General features: G+C 41.5%; 1 protein-coding gene across 7 annotated transcripts in view; it reads right to left on the bottom strand.

Annotated features, from left to right (window-relative positions):
* RAD51B (RAD51 paralog B) overlaps nt 1–20,696 on the bottom strand; it is a 409,322-nt gene that overhangs the window by 125,804 nt on the left and 262,822 nt on the right. For all 7 annotated transcript variants that reach the window (XR_015702014.1, XM_087746500.1, XM_087746502.1 and 4 more), the window contains one exon: nt 6,048–6,126. Coding sequence is in view for 6 of the 7 variants with exons in the window: in XM_087746500.1 (XP_087602626.1) it covers nt 6,048–6,126 (79 nt within the window). In the remaining variant the exon portion in view is untranslated. The remainder of the gene's footprint in view (nt 1–6,047; nt 6,127–20,696) is intronic.

Here is a 20,696-nt window from a genome sequence, read left to right on the forward strand (position 1 = left end):
AAAGTATGGCCAGAAACTTTACCAATCTGTTGTCTATCTACTATGCCACTAGAAAGATCATGTTTGCAGAGAGAAACATTTAATTTTATTGAAATGACAGAGTTTATTTTGTTTCTACTGGATCTAAACCCATGATGCCTCTAGTCTTCCTTCACAATTAAAATATTTTCCCTCCACCTCTCTTTACCATTTTTAGTTGGTTTTGCATCTGTGCTTTGTTCCTCTGGACTCCTTCGTTTGACAGCCATGGAGTTCTGCTACTCCAGCGAGGCTTTGCCAATGCTGCTGCAGAGCAGTAGAGTGATTCCCACAAAACAGCCTAGTGAGGACACCCTCACCCAAGCAAAGGCCATTCCTGGGCCTGGTTTAGTAACCCATTCCCCAAAATGCCATGAACTGGCTGAACAAAATGACATTTTCGTTGATGTTGGCTACATCTGTACGGGTGATTTTGCTGGCACTGGGATGATGGGAGTCTTATTTTTTTCCACATTCCTTACTGCCAGAACAGACCTAGCCCACAAACCGACCGTGCTTTTTTGCTCTCATTATTACAAACCTGCTAGAAATAGCATGAGGCTTTCAGTGTCCTGTGGGGAATACAGCAAAAACGGTTCCACCCCACAGAGATCCTAACAATGATCAGTTCATCTTTATCCCTCCAATAGGGCCGGAAATCACCAGTGGCACTGCAAATCTCTTACCATCTCAATAGCAACGCACAACTTCATTCCCATTAATCTGTCTTCCATCCATTCACACATCAAGTACAACCCTGCTTCATTTTACAGATTATATCCATGTTGCTCCAGACAAAGGTCACTTTATAGTTACAGTTCTTCAATTGAATAAAAGCTTTTGATGCAGTAAATCATTGTCTCTCACTGTTCAAACTCACACAATACAATACAAATAATGCTGCCCTTTCTTTCAGAATTCCCTTTCTACCTCAGTACTCATTACCAAAGCATTTCTTTATAAAATAAAATGAGGCACTTTTCACTTGCTTCAGTCATATAAATTAGTTATAGCACTTTGGAGATGGTTTGCCATGCTGCACTACAAGCCCAGACCCTATGCTATTTTGAGATAAAAATTAGCCTCTTTCATTACATTAGTGACAAATGAAACATAATGTACCAAGGTTCCCCAAGATTTAGCTGTTCCTAGATCCTTTTCCTCTTAGTACTGTGAAACTTAAAACCTAAGACACTTCCGAGTGCCACATACCTTTTGTTTCTTCTTCTCAGAAGTTACCTGCCTCAATAAGACATTACAGGCAAGGTGAGTGTGGCTGTGTGCTCACAGACACGTATGCAGTGGAAAAGAGGGCAGGAGAAAGGGTGGATTGATCAACTAACTAATCATCCAGTCCTGCTGGCACAAAAATCAAACTCTGCCCTTTAGCAATACAAGGTATTCTGTCCTTTGGGTAGTGAGGGGAGCCAGTCAGCATGAGACACAAAAGTTTTGAGGTTAAATTTGCAGATAGTTATAACTTTCTTTCAAAAGGAAGAATAAAACATAGCAGGATGAATCTTAATGTCAAGTACACTCATGCAAAATGGCAACCATTTAATGGCAACAGTGCTTTATTTAGCACTGAAGGTCATAACAACAACTGAGGTCAAAAGCTGAAGGCAGACAAATTCTAATGTGAAATACAGAACAAGTATTTAGCAGCAAGGTAGCTAAAACTTGAAAACACTGTCAAGGCAAACCAGGAACTCACATTTCTTGATGTCTTCAAATAAAAGCGAATGCCTTTCTAGAAGACATAATTCAGTGTAACATAAGTTATCAGGTACCTGAAGGAAACACGTAAGATATATGGGAGGTCAGTCTGGATGAACTGCTGAATCCACCCATCTTTAAACCCTATGACACTGAAAATAAATCATTGCTCAAAAGCAAGTCCTAGCTCACTAGTATTACTTGCCTTATGTTTTCAGTGCTTCTGAGCTCTTTCAGTGAACAGCAACACTAATTTCTTGGTTAAAGCATTCATCGAAAAGTCCCAATAGACTCTCCAGTTGGCAACCAGCCACCATGTCCCCTGTCTTCTTTTGCAGCACCATGCTCTTGGTAACAGAGGGCATTTACTTAGGTAAGATGGAAGGAGACTTACTTTCACAGACAGCCGAGCTACCAGTTGCTAATAGCTAGGCTCTGTTGCTAGCTATTTATGCCCCAGAATGCTGCTGCTTCTAAAGCTAGACTCGGACGATTGCCCACAAAATACAGCTTAACACTGACATCAGCTTATTCAGCCAATCTTCTTTTTGGATATGTACGTGCATGGCTAAGTGGCATCTTCTAGTCCAGCCGACCTACATTCAGCTTCAATGAAACTACAACCAGGCAAGAACAGCCCAGAATCTGTTCTGACTGATACACCAGGAACAGAATTACCAGCTAATTTCCAATCCAAAACAGAAATTATACCACTGCCAGTGAGGAAAATCATCTTGTGATTTGCACCCTTTATCAAGTAGATCTGGAGCTTTTTTACTGTTATTCTTTTTGACAGTATCACTTCATTCATTTTAACTAGTATGTTGAATTAGGGAAGCAACAGCAAGTCCTTAAACAGAATACACAAGCAGACAGTAAAACTTCCAATATTTTGTGGTGCTTAGATCCAGGCTTCTGCCTCCCTGTTTAAGATCTCCACAAAATAGAGATCTGCTGTCAGACTGGATTTCACAATCACAATTCAGGTTCATCATAGAGTCACGCTGTACAGCATGGCAGTACATTACATGACATTGTATTGCAATGTAAAGGCAACAGAGGCTTTTTTGGGGCCCGCACTCCACCCCCTCCACAGCACAGAGGATACTGAAGCAATGAAAGGAGGAGACTGAAGGCTGACTTGCTAAATCTCTGACTGGCCAATCTTGCTTTCCAATCATCAAATTTCATTTCTCTAGTCTGCAAGTGAAAATAAAAGAATGAGCGAATAACTGGATTCTTTTCATCCCTGACCACTTCAAGTTTATAAATCAAAGGAATTTTTCTCCGTGGCACCCTTGGGCAGCCTGGTGCTCTCCTCTGACTATGTAAGAGAAGCAGTTCTGCCTTCACTAGGGTCTCCTTCGGACACTTCTGTGCTTGCACTGAGGCCATGAGATGCAAAGATACCAGGGAAACAGAGCAGCGATTTACATTGACAAAGAGGATTTTGATACACTCCTCCAAATGGGGCAGCATTACCATCTTAATAGCCTTTTGCTCTCAGCCCTCTTCCTGAGGACGCTGGAGATTTTTGCGAATGGAGAATAGTTCCGCTTCCCATTTTAACTGCAACAATAGCAGAAGGGCTCCTTAAACTGCATCAAATAGCAGCCTGTGAAATCCCTAACTAGCCGCACTGCCTCTCCTGCCGTTTTATTATCCTTCGGCCCACAGAACAAAAGCGGGGGGGAGCTCCTCCTCATTTTTAGCCTATTCCACACATCCTAATCCCTCAGAGGTGGCAATGGAAATTGCTTGTGGAACTGTTAAATCACACTTTCACTTTGTCTTTCATTCCCCATTCACCCTCACTAATCAAGGAGTTTCTAGCCACATTTTCCGATATCAATTTGTTTATGGCCTATTGGTTAATGGTCCCGGGATGGGACCCCCTGAGTAAGAAGAAAGAATCCCGGGCATTTCAGCCAGCTGCTGCTTCTTGCCAGTTCCCACACCCATCCACTTGTTCCCATCAGCCACCCTGAATGTGCTCACCTCCTGACACCAACTGAATTAAACAATAAAGCCTGAATGGGAAAGCTGCCTTTGCAATCAGGCTGCAGGACGGAATCCACTTGTTAGCGCTATATGATGTCCCTCAAGGAGCAACGCAGCTCCCTCACCGGCTGACCTGTGGCCAGTTGCCATACTGACATCTTACCTTGTGTCCAGCTTCCCTTTGGAAAGAAGCACCAGCTACAACTCTCATAAAAACTCTAGCCTCTCTTGTGCGAGGCAGCCTGGTGCCACTTTCTGCATCTTACCCAAAACAGTCATTTCCAGGTGGTTTGCTCGCTCCCTCTTTCCACAGAAATAATGATCATTGAAATATGGGATAAGAACGCGCGATATTTACTTTGTAAACTCAGTGAGATGGGTCATGTGTAAGTGCTTACGAGTCTCTGTAAAATAGTCTGGGGCACATTATCAGGGGAACCATGCCCTTGGTTACTACTCATCTTGGAGAAAAATATCTAAAATATTAGAAACATAATGGTGTAGTCAGAAAGTAAGAAAAGGTTCACACAAAGAAGAGCTTCAAGCTGCCTTCCAAAATGTACAAAGAATGCCTGATATCGAGACAGCATTTACTTAGAGAAATCCAAACTGGTATCTCAACTGTTTTTAGAAAAATGGTGAATGATGTTTTAAATGTGCACCCCAGAAACATATGGATACAGGGAAAAGAGCAATTGCCATACACCTAATACAGTGCTATCCTTCTAGCAGAGAGTCCTGCTCCCTCATCATTACATGTTACCAGGCCCATTTGTTCTTTAAAGGTAGGGTTCAGTCCTTGGAAATCTATATTCCTGGCTCACAGAAAAGAACTGAAACAAATAAAGATCCTCTCTGAAAAAATGCTTCCCATTTCTGAAATGGGAAATCTTTCTTTCCCAAAGTTTCACTACATTAGGGTCTGAGGACAGAGCAGGAAACTGTCCGCCTTTTTTTATAATGACCAGAAACATCTCTGCAAATCAGAAGATATTTGAGATAGAAAAACAGCTTGTCTTCTGCCCTATACTGAATCAACATGTCTAGACCAACTCTTGCAAGCCATCTCAGTTTAAACTAATAAAAATTGTTTCTTGTTCCTGTAGCCTTTTTAAAATTACTGGTATGAAATAAAGCAGATCAAATTCCCAAAATGCCATCTAACAATACACTGGGTGTAATATCCAAAGGCTTAGGAAACACCAGACGGACCCCCACATTCTCATTATGTGGATGTATCAAATGGAAGCAAAAATGCACCGTAAAACATTTTTGTTTCTTTTGTTTTCCTACATTATGTATCACCAGAGATGCAAGCGTATTTAGTCATTAGTAAATGTAAATAAGTCGTTGGTCTGGCACAGCCTGTTTAAAGGTGAGAAATGGGCAATCAGAAGGAAGAGAACTGTTCACATACCTTAAAATGTTCATAGTGCTTTATGGGATCAGTGATTCTCTATCACTGGAACCTGAGAAACAGCGATACGCGCTTTTCTTAATGCCATGGCTGCATATCAGAGCGTATCCTCTGAACAAAAAGTGACAGGCACTGACTAGTTTTATTTAGTCTGCTAACCTGATGCAGCAATCAGGAGCCAGGCTGCATATCAACAGAGAGCAACTCAACAAAATTGATCTATGAATCAAAAAGTCAAAAAGTAAGGACATTAAGGGAAGATTTATTGGGATAAATGGGGAAAAGAAGGGAAAAGCTGAACTTCCCTTTTTGCTGTGGTCTGAAAGTGCGTGATTTAGGACATGACCACAAGGAACCCTAGTTCCCTGCCATCATGGGAGTAATATCCAGCTTTTCAGTACACTACCTCATATCTTAGAGAATTTGAGGATTATTTAAGACCATGAGGAATTAGCATTAAAATGATCACAAAAATAGAGAACAGATATTAATTTCCTGTATTTTTATTGATGTCAAGCCATTTTCTAAAGAAGAACCATTTATTAGAGCATATTATTAATGATAGATGGGTATGTTTCTCCTGGAGAAACCTATCCCACAGGAGCAATGTTGCCAGAACCATTCTGCTTTACCTTGAAGGAAAACAGGGAGCCCTGATTAATAATTACAAGGCCCATTCTTAGATCCATGGGAATATGCAACAACTAATTTAGTTTAATCCAAGACAAAACAGTGAACACAGCAGAAGGCTGCCCTTGTCAACCAGACTGTTTAAATGTGTGGGGTTTTAATTAGGTATAAACAGCACCATTTTCAACAATAGTTACTGTTATCTGCATTCAGCCTGTTTAAAATACTAATTGCAAAAGCAAAACAATCAATGTTCCAGTCTTACCTTGAAGAACCAAGCCTGATTTCTCAATGGTGTAGAAAAAAGCAGAGAATGGAGCAACGGGGGATTTAGCAACCAGGAGCTGCAAAACAAACAAGTAATATATAAGTACACATCTTTATAACATACTGATCAGCGCTCAAATCTGTAGAATAATCTCACTGGATTTAACTTCCAGAAGTAGTAAAGCATACTGCAGAAATAACGAGGTAGTTATTGATCTAACCCTGTCACTTCTAAGTAGTTCAGGTGTTCTTATACGCATGTATAGATCATGCTGCAATTTTAAAAGGATTCACAGGTCCTAAAAAATCTACCGTCATGAAAGCAGCAAGTTTTGCTTGTCTTATTGGCATCCTGTTAAGCTTAATCATTCCTGCTGGTCCAGGTAGTTGCACTCTGATAGGAGACAATTTTGAGGAAAACTGCAACTGCTGCTGCATAACGCAAATGTAATCGCCATTAGCCTTTCCACAGGTGCACCCCCTCGGCTTCTCCAAGAACTCCACCCGCCATCTTCCTCTTGCCCCTGGAAGCAGCGTGGTCCACCCATGGGTCAGCGCTCCAGGGATGGTAACATGCCATTGCACTTATCTGGATGTCCTCTTTTGCAAAAGGGGTAATGACCAAGTCAAGCTTTATTCAAGGATCCTGTCCTTGGAGTTTCAAAATAGGAACTGGAATTCCCTCGGGGTGTATAGCGCCATTGAATTTAGCTCGGCACTCGGGTGTGCTGGCCCTCCATGGTCAGGCCAGAAATATCCCAAGCTCTCTGGCTCCACTACAGAGGAACCGTCCTCTGTGGAAGATGAGCTGCAGCAGAGCTCTGGAGACAAAGAAATAGGCTTGCTGGTGTCAGGGTTTAACCCCAGCTGGCAACTAAGCACCACACACACAGCTGCTCCCTCACTCCCCCTCCCCACCCTGGTGGGACAGGGGAGAGAATCAGAAGACTAAAAGTGAGAACACTTGTGGGTTGAGATAAGAAGAGTTTAATAATTGAAATAAAATATAATACCAATAACAACGACAATAATAATAATTTGTAATGAAAAGGAAAATAACAAAAAGAGAGAGAAATAAAACCCAAGAAAAACAAGTGATGCAAATGAAACACAATTGCTCACCACCGCTGACCGATGCCCAGCCAGTCCCTGAGCAGCGGCCCTGCCCTGGCCAACTCCCCCCAGTTACACACTGGGCATGACGTCATACAGTACGGCATAGCCATTTGGCCACTTTGGGTCAGCTGTCCTGGCCGTGCTCCCTCCCAGCCGCTTGCGCATCTCCAGCCTTCTCAGTCGGTAAAGCACGAGAAGCTGAAAAGTCCTTCACTTAGTGTAAGCACTACTTAGCAACAACTAAAACATCAGTGTGTTATCAACATGATTCTCATACTAAATCCAAAACACAGCACTATACCAGCTACTAGGAGGAAAATTAACTCTATCCCAGCTGAAATCAGGACAGTTGGCAGGGTAGGGGACATGGGACCCGCACTGGCAAACTCACACAGATGTGGCAGGGTTTATTGCTTGGCTGTTTGATTTTTACTCATTGCTGAGGACTGCTCCCTCACAGCTTGCCTCAAAATAACCCCCATTCTGTCACCTACATGAAAGTGGCATTTTAATGATAAATTTAATAAGTTCTGCCCAGAGTGTGATCAGCGCCAACACTGATCTAATGGTCCCCATGTGGGCCCTGTAGAAGACGCTGACAGCCGTGGCTGAGGCGGGGAGCGTGCTGCTGCTCTGCCTCTGGCACAGACCTGCTGAACAAAGCTGAAACACCTTTCTCTGCTCACCTCTTCAACAGCTAGAAAAGGCCAGGTACTGGAAACCGGCCCTCCCGGCGGTGGTCCTGCACCCTGGAAGAGCCTTCCCGCCTTCTCGGCCCCTGAGGGCACGGTTTGGGCAGGCGGCTCCCCCTCAGCCCGCGCTGATTCTCTGCGGGGATCTGCTCCAAGCCCAAGCCGTGGCTGCTCAGGACACGGAGCAGGCCTGCCCACTTCCCTTCCTTCAACGCACCGATTTCGTCCAACCTGTCCGTGAGGCCTGCCTAGCAGCGTGCTGTGGAGCCATCACGCATCTCGGTGCCTAAATTTCCAAAGCCCTGTCAGATACTACACCCTCTCAGCCCAAGATAGGCAGCCCTCTGTCAGATACCTCCAAATACACGTTTCTTAGAACTACAGATGTAACAATCTTATTTTTAGAGGTGTGGGGCACCAACAGATCCTGCTGATTTCAGATTTCGAATGGAGTAAAAAAACCCCATTATTTCTCAAGGTCGTGCCCTAATTCTGCCAAACATTCAAGCACTTGTAAGGGTCGCTGCATATGAATTTCAGTTGGTGGTGCCTAACGATCAGCAGGGAAGCAGTGAGCGGGTTTTATAAAAACCAAGGGAGACTACAGGAAAACGAGGAAGTTCATGCTCACCAAAACTGCGCACATTTCACCAAAAAGTCAGACGGTATTGAATCACTTCATAGATGTACAGGACTGGGACATTTATTCCTAAGTATACAATTAACAATATCAGAAGTTTGAGCTCTGTGGTGTCCTTGTGTAACCAAAGGATTCGGCAGCAAATTCTGCTGCAGAATCAAGGCTCGTGTGACTTTCCCGTAGCACTTGAAATGCTAAGAGTGTCTGTATAGTAGGGAGGTTTCATTTGTATTTGCATGTAGTCTGCAGACAGGACCATGCTTAGATGTCTTGCAACTCTTTCTCATCTGATTCTGATACAGGCTGAAGAAACAAAATCCTCATATCTGGTTCTTCAAAACGTAACCATTATGACCCACAGCTAGCTAATATTTTTATGGTTTTCAGAATTTAAACCAAACATAGTCTCCCTTCTTCTTCAGACAGTAAAAAATAAAGGCAGGCAAGTAAAGACCACAAATACAGCCGGAGAACATCAGACGAGTCCAAATGTCAATGTTTTCCTTTCAGTCGTATGACGCTGGCAAAACCACCCCAGGATGCGATACAACCTTTTGTGAACTACTCCAGGTAGCAAAACTGCTGTGCTAGCACTTTCCCCTCTTCCATGTTAATTACCATTCTCTTTGGAATGAAATTCTGGAGAAAGAGGGGGCATGTCACATCGCACATCCGTGACGCACCTTGACAAAAACACGAATTCCCTTGCCTGTCGTTATCCCCAGAGCCAGCACTTCCCACCGACGCGGCGGGAGCGGGACTCTGCCAGGAGGAAAGCAGAGTGCCTCCTGGTGCTTTGCACGCTCCCTCAGCTCTGAGAAAACGAGGGAGAGGATGGGGTGGAAAAACTGTGCAAATTCTCAGCTACAGAGTCTCCCCACAACAGCTGGATGTTTAATCGGAAAGGCCTGAAGTGAAACAGTTACCAATCTGATGTCTAAGGTCAAATTTTTGGCATTCTGTGCAGTACTATGCATATAAATACTAACCTATATATGTGTGTGCACTAAGCACAGTTGTACGTGCAAATGCATAGACAAATAACCCTATGTACATTCTGTTACTGCATTTTTATGCAGTTATAATATGTGTATAAGTATAGCAATGAAAAAATATAATAAATCACATCCTTTCAGCAGCACATCACAGGGCCCTTCTGAAAGGCTGCTGCTGCAGTTACATCTGAGGCTCAGAATTAGCTTCCTTTTTAGTGAAATGGGAATGGCTTATAATATTCAAAGGTATTGCTTTATTTTGAATGTTTGCTTACAGAGAAAAATAACCTTCAAGTATGATTGCATATTTCACAACCAGATAGAGTACACAGAATTCTTTTTTATAACACCAAACTTAATTGAAAAAAAGCAAATATGTATTTAGATTTGTGTTTCAACCAAAGAGAAAAAACTGTAAATGTCACTGCAAACCATCCTCCAGATGGAACAGCCAACACAGAGTAGGTTCTTATGCACACACAAGGACCTCAGAAAACATAGAAGGAAATACAGATCAAGAAAAGAAAATGATGTTTTGGAGGCCAAGAAGTGGAAGTATAAATCAAGGATTACCAAAATCAAGGAATCAAAGATGAAATCCAGGCCTCACCAGAAATTTTTTCCTATTGACACTTCAGTGTAGTCAAAGTTGCACCAAAAGGAGTACACATTTGAGATGAATAAACAGTAACGGTAGATAATAGTCTAAAGAAGTTAATGGGCATTCAGATTACAAAAATGATTTTTTAAATGGTGAAATGAATAGAAAATAGACATCGAAAAATGATGAAATGGTACTGAGTCTTTCTAATTCAGCCTACCCATGATGCTTCCAGAATGCTATCCATGAGCTATCCCTGAGCTTCTGGAATGGAATATGAAACCCAGATGCAGTTATTCTTATGCTGCTGTCCTACTAACGTGCGAATGATAGAGATGGATGAGAGAAGTAAAAATCAAAGCTATTTTAAGATTTTCAAAGTCCTAACTTTACAAAACGGTCAAATTTTAGTTTCCTTTCTTTCCTTTCTAGCATATTTCCCTGCCAGGAGGTTTGTAATAATTATTCATTATTTGACAACAATGTAGAATAAACATTAAACAACTGAAAAATTACTTCTGCCATGAGGCATGTTAAGAACACAAAGGTACTATGCAAGAGGAAATATATCACCTTGATGAAAAGTGAATAGAAACTGGATAGGTGCCATTAGATTAGATAAAGGAAGATAAATGGGAGACAGGCAGAGCAGTCGAGAAACAAAAGGCTTAGAGAGAATTGATGATGACAGCAGAAAAATTGTACATTAAAGTTTGTTTTTTAATTAGGGAAAGCATTTTTATTAATACAGTTTATTGTTTGTAAGCTTTATGGAAGAGATGAATCACAGAAATTGATTGCAGAAGCCCAGCAGAAAACACTAATTATTGGGACAACATTCCCTGTCAATAGCAAAGAAAGTGATGAATTGGAAAATGTATTGGATGGACTTTCAGAAGTAGTCTGATAACCAGAAATCAAGCCGTGTCCTGCCAAAAAAAAGTAAAGAAGATGAAGGAGACAGAGTCTTATATCAAATTAGTTATCAAAATGCCAGGATGATAAACTACAAAGCGCTGAAATAAGATGATGATTTTGACTGAGCTATGAGCTCTCACATGGTAACAAAAATATTATTTCACAATGGAAAACTAATGATTTTAACAAAAGCCATGGACTAAGACATTTCAATGAAATATTTGAGAAAATCGGCTGTATTAACATTTAATGCATAATTTCTGTTTAGACTTGAAAGCATCCAGTTTCTTCCCCATTTTTTACTGAGACTATTACAAGAAATTGGTTTTTAGCAATGACTGAGGAACACGAGTGAAACCATTTGAAGCTTCTTTTAAAGTATGTCAGCTTCTTCTTATCAGTGAACAGATTCTTCTCTTTTTATTTTGTTCTGTGTTAATTTTTTCCTTAGATTTCCTTTTCTGCTAGATTTACCTTATCTCATCTTTTGTACTGACAAAATACATATCCGTGCACTAAGGACTGAATGAATAACAAAACCACATTTACAGCCAATACATATTTTGAAATTCAGATCTACTGAGGAATTACCAAATACATGAGATCTGTGAAAGGAGTCTGGTTCTTAGTACGCTTGCTGCCCTTACTGAAACAACGCTGGCTTGCTGGGATTTTTTGCTAATTCATATTGTTGTCACATTGTAGTCAACAGTTGTTGCTAATAGTTGGTGCATTTCAGGAGAACTCTTCGGTTACACCACGTTAGCTTGGAAGAGCGTAGCTGAGAATTGAGAAGGAAACCTACACATCAACAGTGTCATTCAACAGGGAAAAGACTATCTCTCGAGGTTCAGTTAGACTCACGTACTAATAAAATCAGTGCTAAGCTAAACAAATCTTTCCCCTAATTGTGCCAAATGTCTGGGTGGACAATCTTCATGCCAGAATTTCCCTTCTTATTGTAGATTAGAAGGGTTGTTTTTTCAGCTGCAACAGAGCCCAGGAAAAAGCCAGTAAGGAAAACAACAAAGTTGATTTTGCATCAGATATCCCAGCAGACCTCATAACTGTTTTTTCTGTCTTCCCTTCTGGTTCTTCTTGGGCCCTATGTGCAGGAATTTGATATATTCTAGAAACGAAAGCAGCAGTCCTTATTCTGTGGATCATTTACTTTTGAGCAGAAGCTGCAACCCAGTTCCCAGGGCCAGCTCGCATTCCCAGTCCCACAGGTCACGCTGCCTCCAGCCCACCAGAAAAGTGCCCGAGGAGAGAACCAAGAGCTCCCTAACAGCCACTAATGCCACAGTGGCATCAAGGTTTCACACAGCAGTATACCAGTTGTTCCCTGCTACCTCTTCACGTAGAAGTATCCTTCAGGGCAATGGGATGGCTTTTTACAAGGTAGGAGCAAAAATGGTTGTGTTTTCTACCAAGCCTCACCAAACGCTAGTGCTCGTTAGACCTTGGAGCTCTCTGAGGCTTCAGTCTCATAACGGGTTCTGATTTACCTTGGGAGATAACTGCTCCTTGTTGTTGCAGAAACAAAAAGTGACCCTAATACGTTTCTAGTGTTCTGGTGAAAAAAATGTAGTTTAAGTATCCTGCAACCATTTACTAAGCTCACAGGATATACCCATAAACAATTTGCTGATCTCCTGCCGCAAATGATTCTTGGGATAACAAGATTTTGCTTGTATATGGTACTTAATCTGTAGATTTTAAAAAGGCTTTACAAAAGTGGGGAAAAAATATCCCCATTATGCATCTGCGTAAATTGAAGTTCAGAAATTAAATACATTCCTAAAGAATGTATAGCTGATAGCAGTACCAAAATCCGAATAAGATGTTATCAAATCACATTGCCTTCACAAGCAAATCGCTGTAGAGTTTGTTTGACTTTATCAGGGACTTGCGTTTTCTTGTGGGAATGATTCTCCCCTGCTTTGTATCTTCCTCCAGATCCCAGTGCAAGGAAAAGCTCTCTATGCACAGATTTTCCCCTTTCAAGCAGAAGAAAGCTCAGCCACCCCGGCAGCACTGTCTGAACCTGCGTGCTTCTTGTCAGTAGAAAAGGCTACAGGCTGGGTAGGCTGGGCAATGATTGGGAACAAAGAGGAAAAATGAACAGATTGAGGGAAAAGAGAGATATGCAGTTATCCTTCAGCCTTCCTAATCATCTAGACCCCGCGCATATACTCTCCCTGGTAAAAACAAACTTGGTGGATTGACTCAGGGAAAGCTTAAGGTATCTTGAGCACTAGAGAGCAAACAACGAGAGATGGGGCTACAAACATGCCCCAGTACTGGGAGCAGATGGGGAGTCCCTACCACTTTTGTACACATAAAAAAAAATATTTAAAAATCATGACTTGCATTAAAACGATTTCTTAGGAAACTATCACTTCATTTGTGCCATGCACAGAACCTAAGAGATGTGGTTCCCTGAAGTCCAGTTGTCTGAAAAGGTTTTCATCAAGGCCAGGTTAATGGGCCACAACTCAATAAAACTCTTTATAGAGCAATTTAAATGGATTGTATCTCTCCTTCCCCCACAAGAAAATCCTGTCCAGAGGAAACTTTAGGAATGAGTTTCCTCTCTACTACTTTATAGAAAAGCAACAATGGCAGCTAGAGACACTTTATGAGAGGCATTCCATAAATCCAAACCAATTAGTGCAGAAAAGTAGGCAAACAGTGTTTGTGTGTACATCCTAAAAATGTCCATTAGCACACATCTGGAAACAACAGCAAAATGAACAGACTCAAAAGGCAGCTGACCAGCCTGCTGTTGTCTCACCTCCCAAAACGCAGCAGCACATCCGTTTATTTTCTTTTAGTGCAATGCATACAAATTCCATATATTAAAAAACATTGCTAAGACTGCAAAGCCAAGAAGTCCCTGTCTCTCATCCTAAGAAAAAGTCAGGGAGATGCATTTAAGACACTTCTGCAGGGGAAACAGCAACAGTGGACACTGATTTGAGTAAGAAAATTAGTGAAGGGAAAGCCTTCAAAAGCCCAAGGGAAAACATGAGATAGATTCAGCATGGGTTAAAGAATTCAAAGAAATCTCAATCCTGAAATATCAGCATGACACTTATATTAACAAATGTAAACTAATATCAAAGAGATCAAACCTTCTCAGCCAAATTCAGACAGATTACCTTTGATTTAAAGAGTCAGTGCTAGTGGGAAGCAGAGATTCTGAAACATTTAAAACAAATCTCTAGAAATCACGAACCTATGCAATATTAGCCACATTTCAGATAATTTCTGTTTGTTTTATCCTAGCATTAACTTTTAGGGTAAGGTCCTATGTTCTTTTGGGTAAGCCTAGGCAGATCACTCACCTTTCCTCACTGTGCTCCACTCTGACCTCAGAAGCGGTTAATTAATATTCACTGATTTTACATCTCTGTATTGCTTATGTGAAATTATTTAGGCTGCTTACATCTCTAAGCTCTGACTTACATTTATGCTAAGTATGTGCTCCTAATTTAACTACCAATAATTTTATTATTTATGCTACAGATTCATCTTAAAGAAGTACCAGGAATTCCTTACATGACCTTAGAGATGGGAGATGGTGGTCTTGCCCACAGTGACACAGGAATGTGTGACAACTTGAGAATAAAAGTAAGGAGATAGGGCTGCTTATTACTTATCCAGTGTCAAGACTAGCAGTGCAAGTGAGATAAAAGCATTTTATACTGCTTTTGACTTGCCTTTTCTGAATCAGCCATTTCATCCCAGGCAGGCCTTGTCTGGTGGTGTTCTGGCTGTACCCTTTATTATTGTAACAGGCTGTAACAGTAGTCAGTGACTGCATGTGCAACCACAAATTCTTCCCCAAGCAGAGGCCAGTTGAGTTGCTTAGGTAGCAGTGAAGTGGACAGATGGTTGAAAAGCTGACCTAAAGAGACAACATGCAAGGAAGCTGAGAGAAGCTGAGATTCTGCTTTGCAACACCAGACACAATAGGACATTCAGGAGGCAGTACCAGTGTTGCAACCTCCACACTCTCAATGTCTTAATGATGGCAGTAGATACTCTCAATGGCTATGGACAAAACAGGACTTTTTACAACAGAAAAAAAAAAAAGCTCTCAGAGCAGTTTGTTGGTGCAGTTCTTCCTATAGTAATGAATAACAGTCACAGGCAATGACTCCAATAAAAATAAACCATCATTGCACGCACATGTGGCTAGGCTTACTCCCAGAGGAGACACTCAATACTTGCAAAGGAAAGAAATGGAAGGAAAACAAACAAAAGGAGGAGATGGAAATGAAAACCAAGAATCTTTTAAGAATAGAGGAGAAACAGGGGAGGGGACAAGTCCAGAAAAGAGGACACTCTGAATCTCAAGGCCTGCTATACCTAGCTGGCTTCAGATCTTGCTTCTGAAGAGCAATACGCATATAAAAGACTTTTTCATCATGGATAATGCCAGGACCTGGGAATCAGGATTCATGAGTTTTCTTCCTAACTTTGCCACTGTTTTATTGAGCAATTATATGAAAATCATGTAGCATTCCTTTGTTTCAGTCCAAAATCAGGCATGGAGGTAGACATCTGTAGCAACTTCACTGTATTAATTTTCTGCCAGGTAGGCACAGCTCCAGAGATACCCTGCTTTTCCTTACTCAGAGGGTACAGCAGAAGGATCAATAAGCAACAACTCTGCTATCTGTTTTCTCAAATATTCAGTGGGGTCAATTCCTTCCCTTCTCATAAAACCAGAACAAAGGCATGTGTTTTGGCCGTGCCTACCCAGGCAGCTGCTAGCAACAGATGACCAGTCTGCAAATTGTTCCAGTCCTTGCGGTGTGCCAAACATTGGATTTCAAGTAAGAAAGCTCAGCAGGTAATATGTACTGCCATTCAGACATGGTTTTAGCTTCAGGCACTATAATGAGGAGCTCTGGATATCCTTGGACTGAGTAAACATAACTTTGATGGAAGGAAACCATCAAAACCTCAAATGAGTATCAATCACAGACAACAGAAGCAAAACTTCCCAAGGTGAACTGTCCTGATGTGCTCCAGAGCAACAACTGTCCTGAATGCAATAGGCCAAACCTAACAAAACGGTTCTTTTGCTCGGCCGTCCTCTCCCAGACTGCGAGCAGACCCCTGAACCCTCTAAGCCAGAGTGCCTTTTCCTGCCTGATGTACTCAACAATAACTTCAGTGGCAGGGAACTGCGCTGCCCAGGCAAACGTTGGGTGATTTCAAGCTTTAATTGGAAAAGAAAATGCAATCCCAGATGTTTATCCAAATTGTGTCTGAACTGCAACAACCTGGCCAGGGAACTGCACAGAAACAGGCTGCCTCCAGTATACTTCCACTTAAGCCAGACTTCTGCTGCAAGTTCCCCAGCGTGAAATATGGGGTACGCAGGGCCAGTCAGCTCCCTTCTGCTCATGTAACACCAGACCCTGTGAAATTCTTCTTCCCAGAAGCGTTTTCTGTCTCCCTGCCACGTGCCTTATTCCCTACTTCGTAAACTGAACTTTGTCATCTTTTCTGTTTCTGAGTCTCTCCTAATTTTCCCAGTGGAGAGTCCTCTAGAGGCCAGGAAACTTCACAAGAGCTTGGCCATGGTGATTTCCTACGCTATAATACTTTCGAGCCCCAAAGCCCTGGTAATTGTCCAACATGAAGGGTAATTCAGGAGAAAATGCTTGTAGCTTTTACTAAGCAGGAAAGCGGCCAGCCAGCCAGCCAGCATGTCCTGGTTACCATAATGGAACAGTACTGAGAAAAGGGATCTGGGGATGGTGCTGTGGCTGGATAAAGTAGTCAGGTAGCATAAACACAGCCTCCCAGGGGAATTCTCCTATGTGGCAGCTTGTGGTCACTCATCAGACTTATGGCACACTGGTACCAAGAAGAACAGAAAATAAAGCTTATGTAGCTTTTCAGAGCCTTCCATACCGTTCCGTTTGACTTTGGTTCTAGAAATAAGAAAAGGGCTGAAGGATACAATTCTTATTTACGACACATACTGGAACATTGCCTGACCCCCGGCATCATGTGTCCCGAATGGGGAAGGACTCCTAAGGGACTACCACTACAATAGCACCAGAGCAGTTCTCAGAATACACTGCTGCTTCCACCCAGGCTGCCAGACTGGCCTGGAAGAGATGGGACCAGCTGGGAGGACAGCACGGAAGCCCAGCAGCCGCGCACTTTCTCCTCCACACAACCACAAGCTCAGACAGAGATGCTGCTGGCTCCTCTGCCCACATGTCTGAAGAGGTAGGGATCCAAACAGCATCCAGCCCTCATCACTGCACAGAGTAGATCAGCTTGGTGTACTTCACCAGCACAACGTAAGGAATATATATTCTTAACTGTGTAATTAGCATGTGCACTGCCATCATTACTTTTATTATCCTTCAGATCTCTATGAACCTTCTTTATGATAGTTTCAGCAACATATTTATCTTCTACAGATAAAAAAGTATCCACTGCAATTCAACCCTGATGCCTGTTTCTGGTGTGTCTCAAATCTTTATTTAGCCAACACTCATTCCTTCCTTCACTTTCTTTTGGCTTTCTAAGTGATGAAAAACCTCAACGCTATTGTTTATGAATTGAAAGAAAAATAATCCATTGTAAAAGAGCATCACAAATGTGCTGTCACCATCCTGCATTCATTGTTTTTGGACATCAGTAAAAACAACAGTGTCCTTCATACTTCCTTGATGTAAAGGAATAATCCTAAATTCCCAGACTTGGGCTAAAAAGATTGGGATTCAACCAAGTTCTAGACCACAGCATAAATATTTTTCACCCACATTATTGGCTGCAAAATGCTTTTGACATGAAACAAACAAAAAGCCCTTTCCAGCTTTTTTTGTGTGTTCACTTCTTTCTGTTCCTAAAAGCAAAGTCCCTGGAGACAAGCTAACACACCACTACTAAATTCACATGCGAGAGACAGCAATATTATCTTATGTAAAGCCTCAGTAGAGTATATCTTAGAGTCCACTGGGCATCACATAACAAGGACAAGGAAAAAAAAAAGCTAACAGATCTGTGAGCTAATACATACAGATGCAACGCGTGTGCTTTTGGAATACTGTCATGCTTTACAAGTGTTGAGAAAAGGCGATACATTTAATTTAAAATTTAATTTCAATCTTTCTACAAGACTCAGATTTTCTCTAGCAAGAACATTATTGGGAGAGATTTTACCAAGGAAGTGGAAAACAATGTGTTCAAAGAAAGCTTACTGGCCTTATAAACATCATCTGTGTTGCTGAATGTATAACCACTGAATAACAGAGTCCTAGAAAAACTTTTCCCTAACAAACATGAAACGTTTCAGGAGACTTCATTTACATTTCTAGAGGACAGTGGATCCCCACCAATCCCCACCAGGTAAAGGCAAACATGCTCCAGGGCCTGGCATAGATGCACTAAAGGCTGGACAGCCCTTTAGGACCCAAAACATTGCTTTATAACCCATCAGATCTGAAATTTTTGATTAAAACATGCCCCAAATAACAATCAGCAGGTTAACAAACCTTTTTATGTTGGAGAAGAAACAGAAGCAAATACCAGACATAATAGTAATGCTTTTCACAAAATTACTGTGAGTAGCATTTATGGCTCTTAAGAGATTCTCTTGGATGGCGGTTATGCTTAAGAAATTCAGATTGGTTTATGTGCATTAGGGATCTTAACTACATGTGAACTTCTGAAAACTCATTTTGTTATGTTCAAAGGACAAAAATGGAGCCATAGCAAAGAAAATGTGCAACTGTAGGAGAAAAAATGGATGAAAAACGTCTCTCAACCTCTTCTTTCCTGCAACGGCACCCAAACGGCAACCTTTATTACATTTCTTACGGGAAGTTGTTTGGCCTTTTTTTCTATATTTAATACCAATTAATTTAGATGAGTAAGAAATTCCTTGAATTTTTTTGTGCTACTTTACACTTTTATTTTCTCTTTTCAGCCTGCTCAGGTATTTCAAATGAAGACTGAGATGGCCATTATAAGATCACAAGTGAGAAGTAAGACTAAATGTATGAAAAAAGGAGAAAAAAGTAGTTTCCTCTTGTTTTTGCTAAGAGCTGGAAACATCAACACAAGTTAAGAGGGGATTAAGTGACTTTCTCTCTGTAGCTTGAGATGACTATGGGTACAGAGTTTTATATTATTATTAGATAGATAAATAAATAGTGACAACAAGAGAAAGAACTTCACCGATATACAGTGAAGAACAAACACACGATTTGGACCAGGAACGTCAATTTGCTGAGTAAAACGGCAGTGCTGGCTCAGGCCTGATAAAGCTTTTTATTGGCTCAGACTCCAAGCCAAACCGCCTGGACCACTGTCAGCTCTGTACAAGACCAACTCAGGTGTCTTTGCAACCTAAGCTCTACAGCTTCCAGTTCAGTGCTGCGGAGCATGTAAACACCCTGAACTGCAGAGGCATCTGCACAGCTAAATTAAGTCAAATGGCAGAAAAAGCCAAGGTTGACTGTTCACTCAGGACTAGTGGAAGAACTCCTGCCAGAGACTCAGGGCTCGCTTGTAGAAAATGACTGATAAGGGAGACCGTGAACCATCACTGTGACGCAAATGTGAAAGGGCCTCACAAACCCAAGATAAATCAAATGAGCTCTTTCCAGTGGAGAACAACCTCAGTAATGCCTCATGTGCTACATTGCAACCTAGGTCTGTCACTTTTTTTGATGAGACAGGGGCACTTATTGACAAGTGACCTGGTTAGTTATTTCCAATTTAGTGTTGCTCCAATATGAACACTCAAGGAGGAAGCCGTTCATTAACCGAGTTGCGCTTTACACTACTTCCTACCAGTATCTGAAAAGTTGAAGTTATCCATCAATCACAAGCCTGTCAGAAACACTCAACTTCAATATGGGTTGAGGAATTTACTGTTTTCTGTTAATATGTATCCGGAGGACATACCTTTCCCTAATCAAAGTACAGCGTAAGTACTACATGTGAGAGCTGGAAGCAGAAGTGCTCAGGTAGCTATTTATCTTGACTTTTACCTTTTAGTCACAAGTATCTTTCAATGTTTCCACAATGTGGGTATAACATGCTACCATCTCCTGGACACATCCTTTCCATTCCTGATTGAGCAGATGTCCTAAGATCCCCATTGTATTTTTCTAACAGTCACACCAATCAGTCCATGGGAAGGCAATATTGTGAAAATTATATATTTTATTATCTTCTTAACGCAATACGATGGGTAGATGTGATAAAGTTGGCCAGGCAGCTCCCAATAGGTCACCAACATTGGAGACCATCAAAAACCGCTCCATTTTAAGGTGCAGCCCATCTCAGGCAGTGGCATGTCACAATTGTTTTTATTCCTTAAAGCGGGTCAGTAGTCTGTATTCAGTTTCTAAGCAGTTAAGAGGGTTTCTTCTTTTTCAGCCTGTTTTTAGATCACAGTTAAGGGCACTGATACCATAGACAAGAATTACAGAGATCAAAGATCAAAAAATCTACGTAGGGTAAACCCCTCTAGATTAATTGATCCTACCCAGGGCAGATATACTGATAAGGCTGAACCGAAGAAAGCACAGTGTTTTCTGTACAGCAGATTTGGACCGCCACTCACTGGCTGTCATTCTCCTGTGTTGTCAATCTAGAACAGTTCAATGACATTAGATTCATAAAACATGCAAAA

Source organism: Nipponia nippon, unplaced genomic scaffold (genome assembly GCF_047370975.1).
Source record: "Nipponia nippon isolate SJK-2023a ecotype South Korea unplaced genomic scaffold, ASM4737097v1 scaffold_10, whole genome shotgun sequence".
Taxonomy (NCBI): Eukaryota; Metazoa; Chordata; class Aves; order Pelecaniformes; family Threskiornithidae; genus Nipponia; species Nipponia nippon.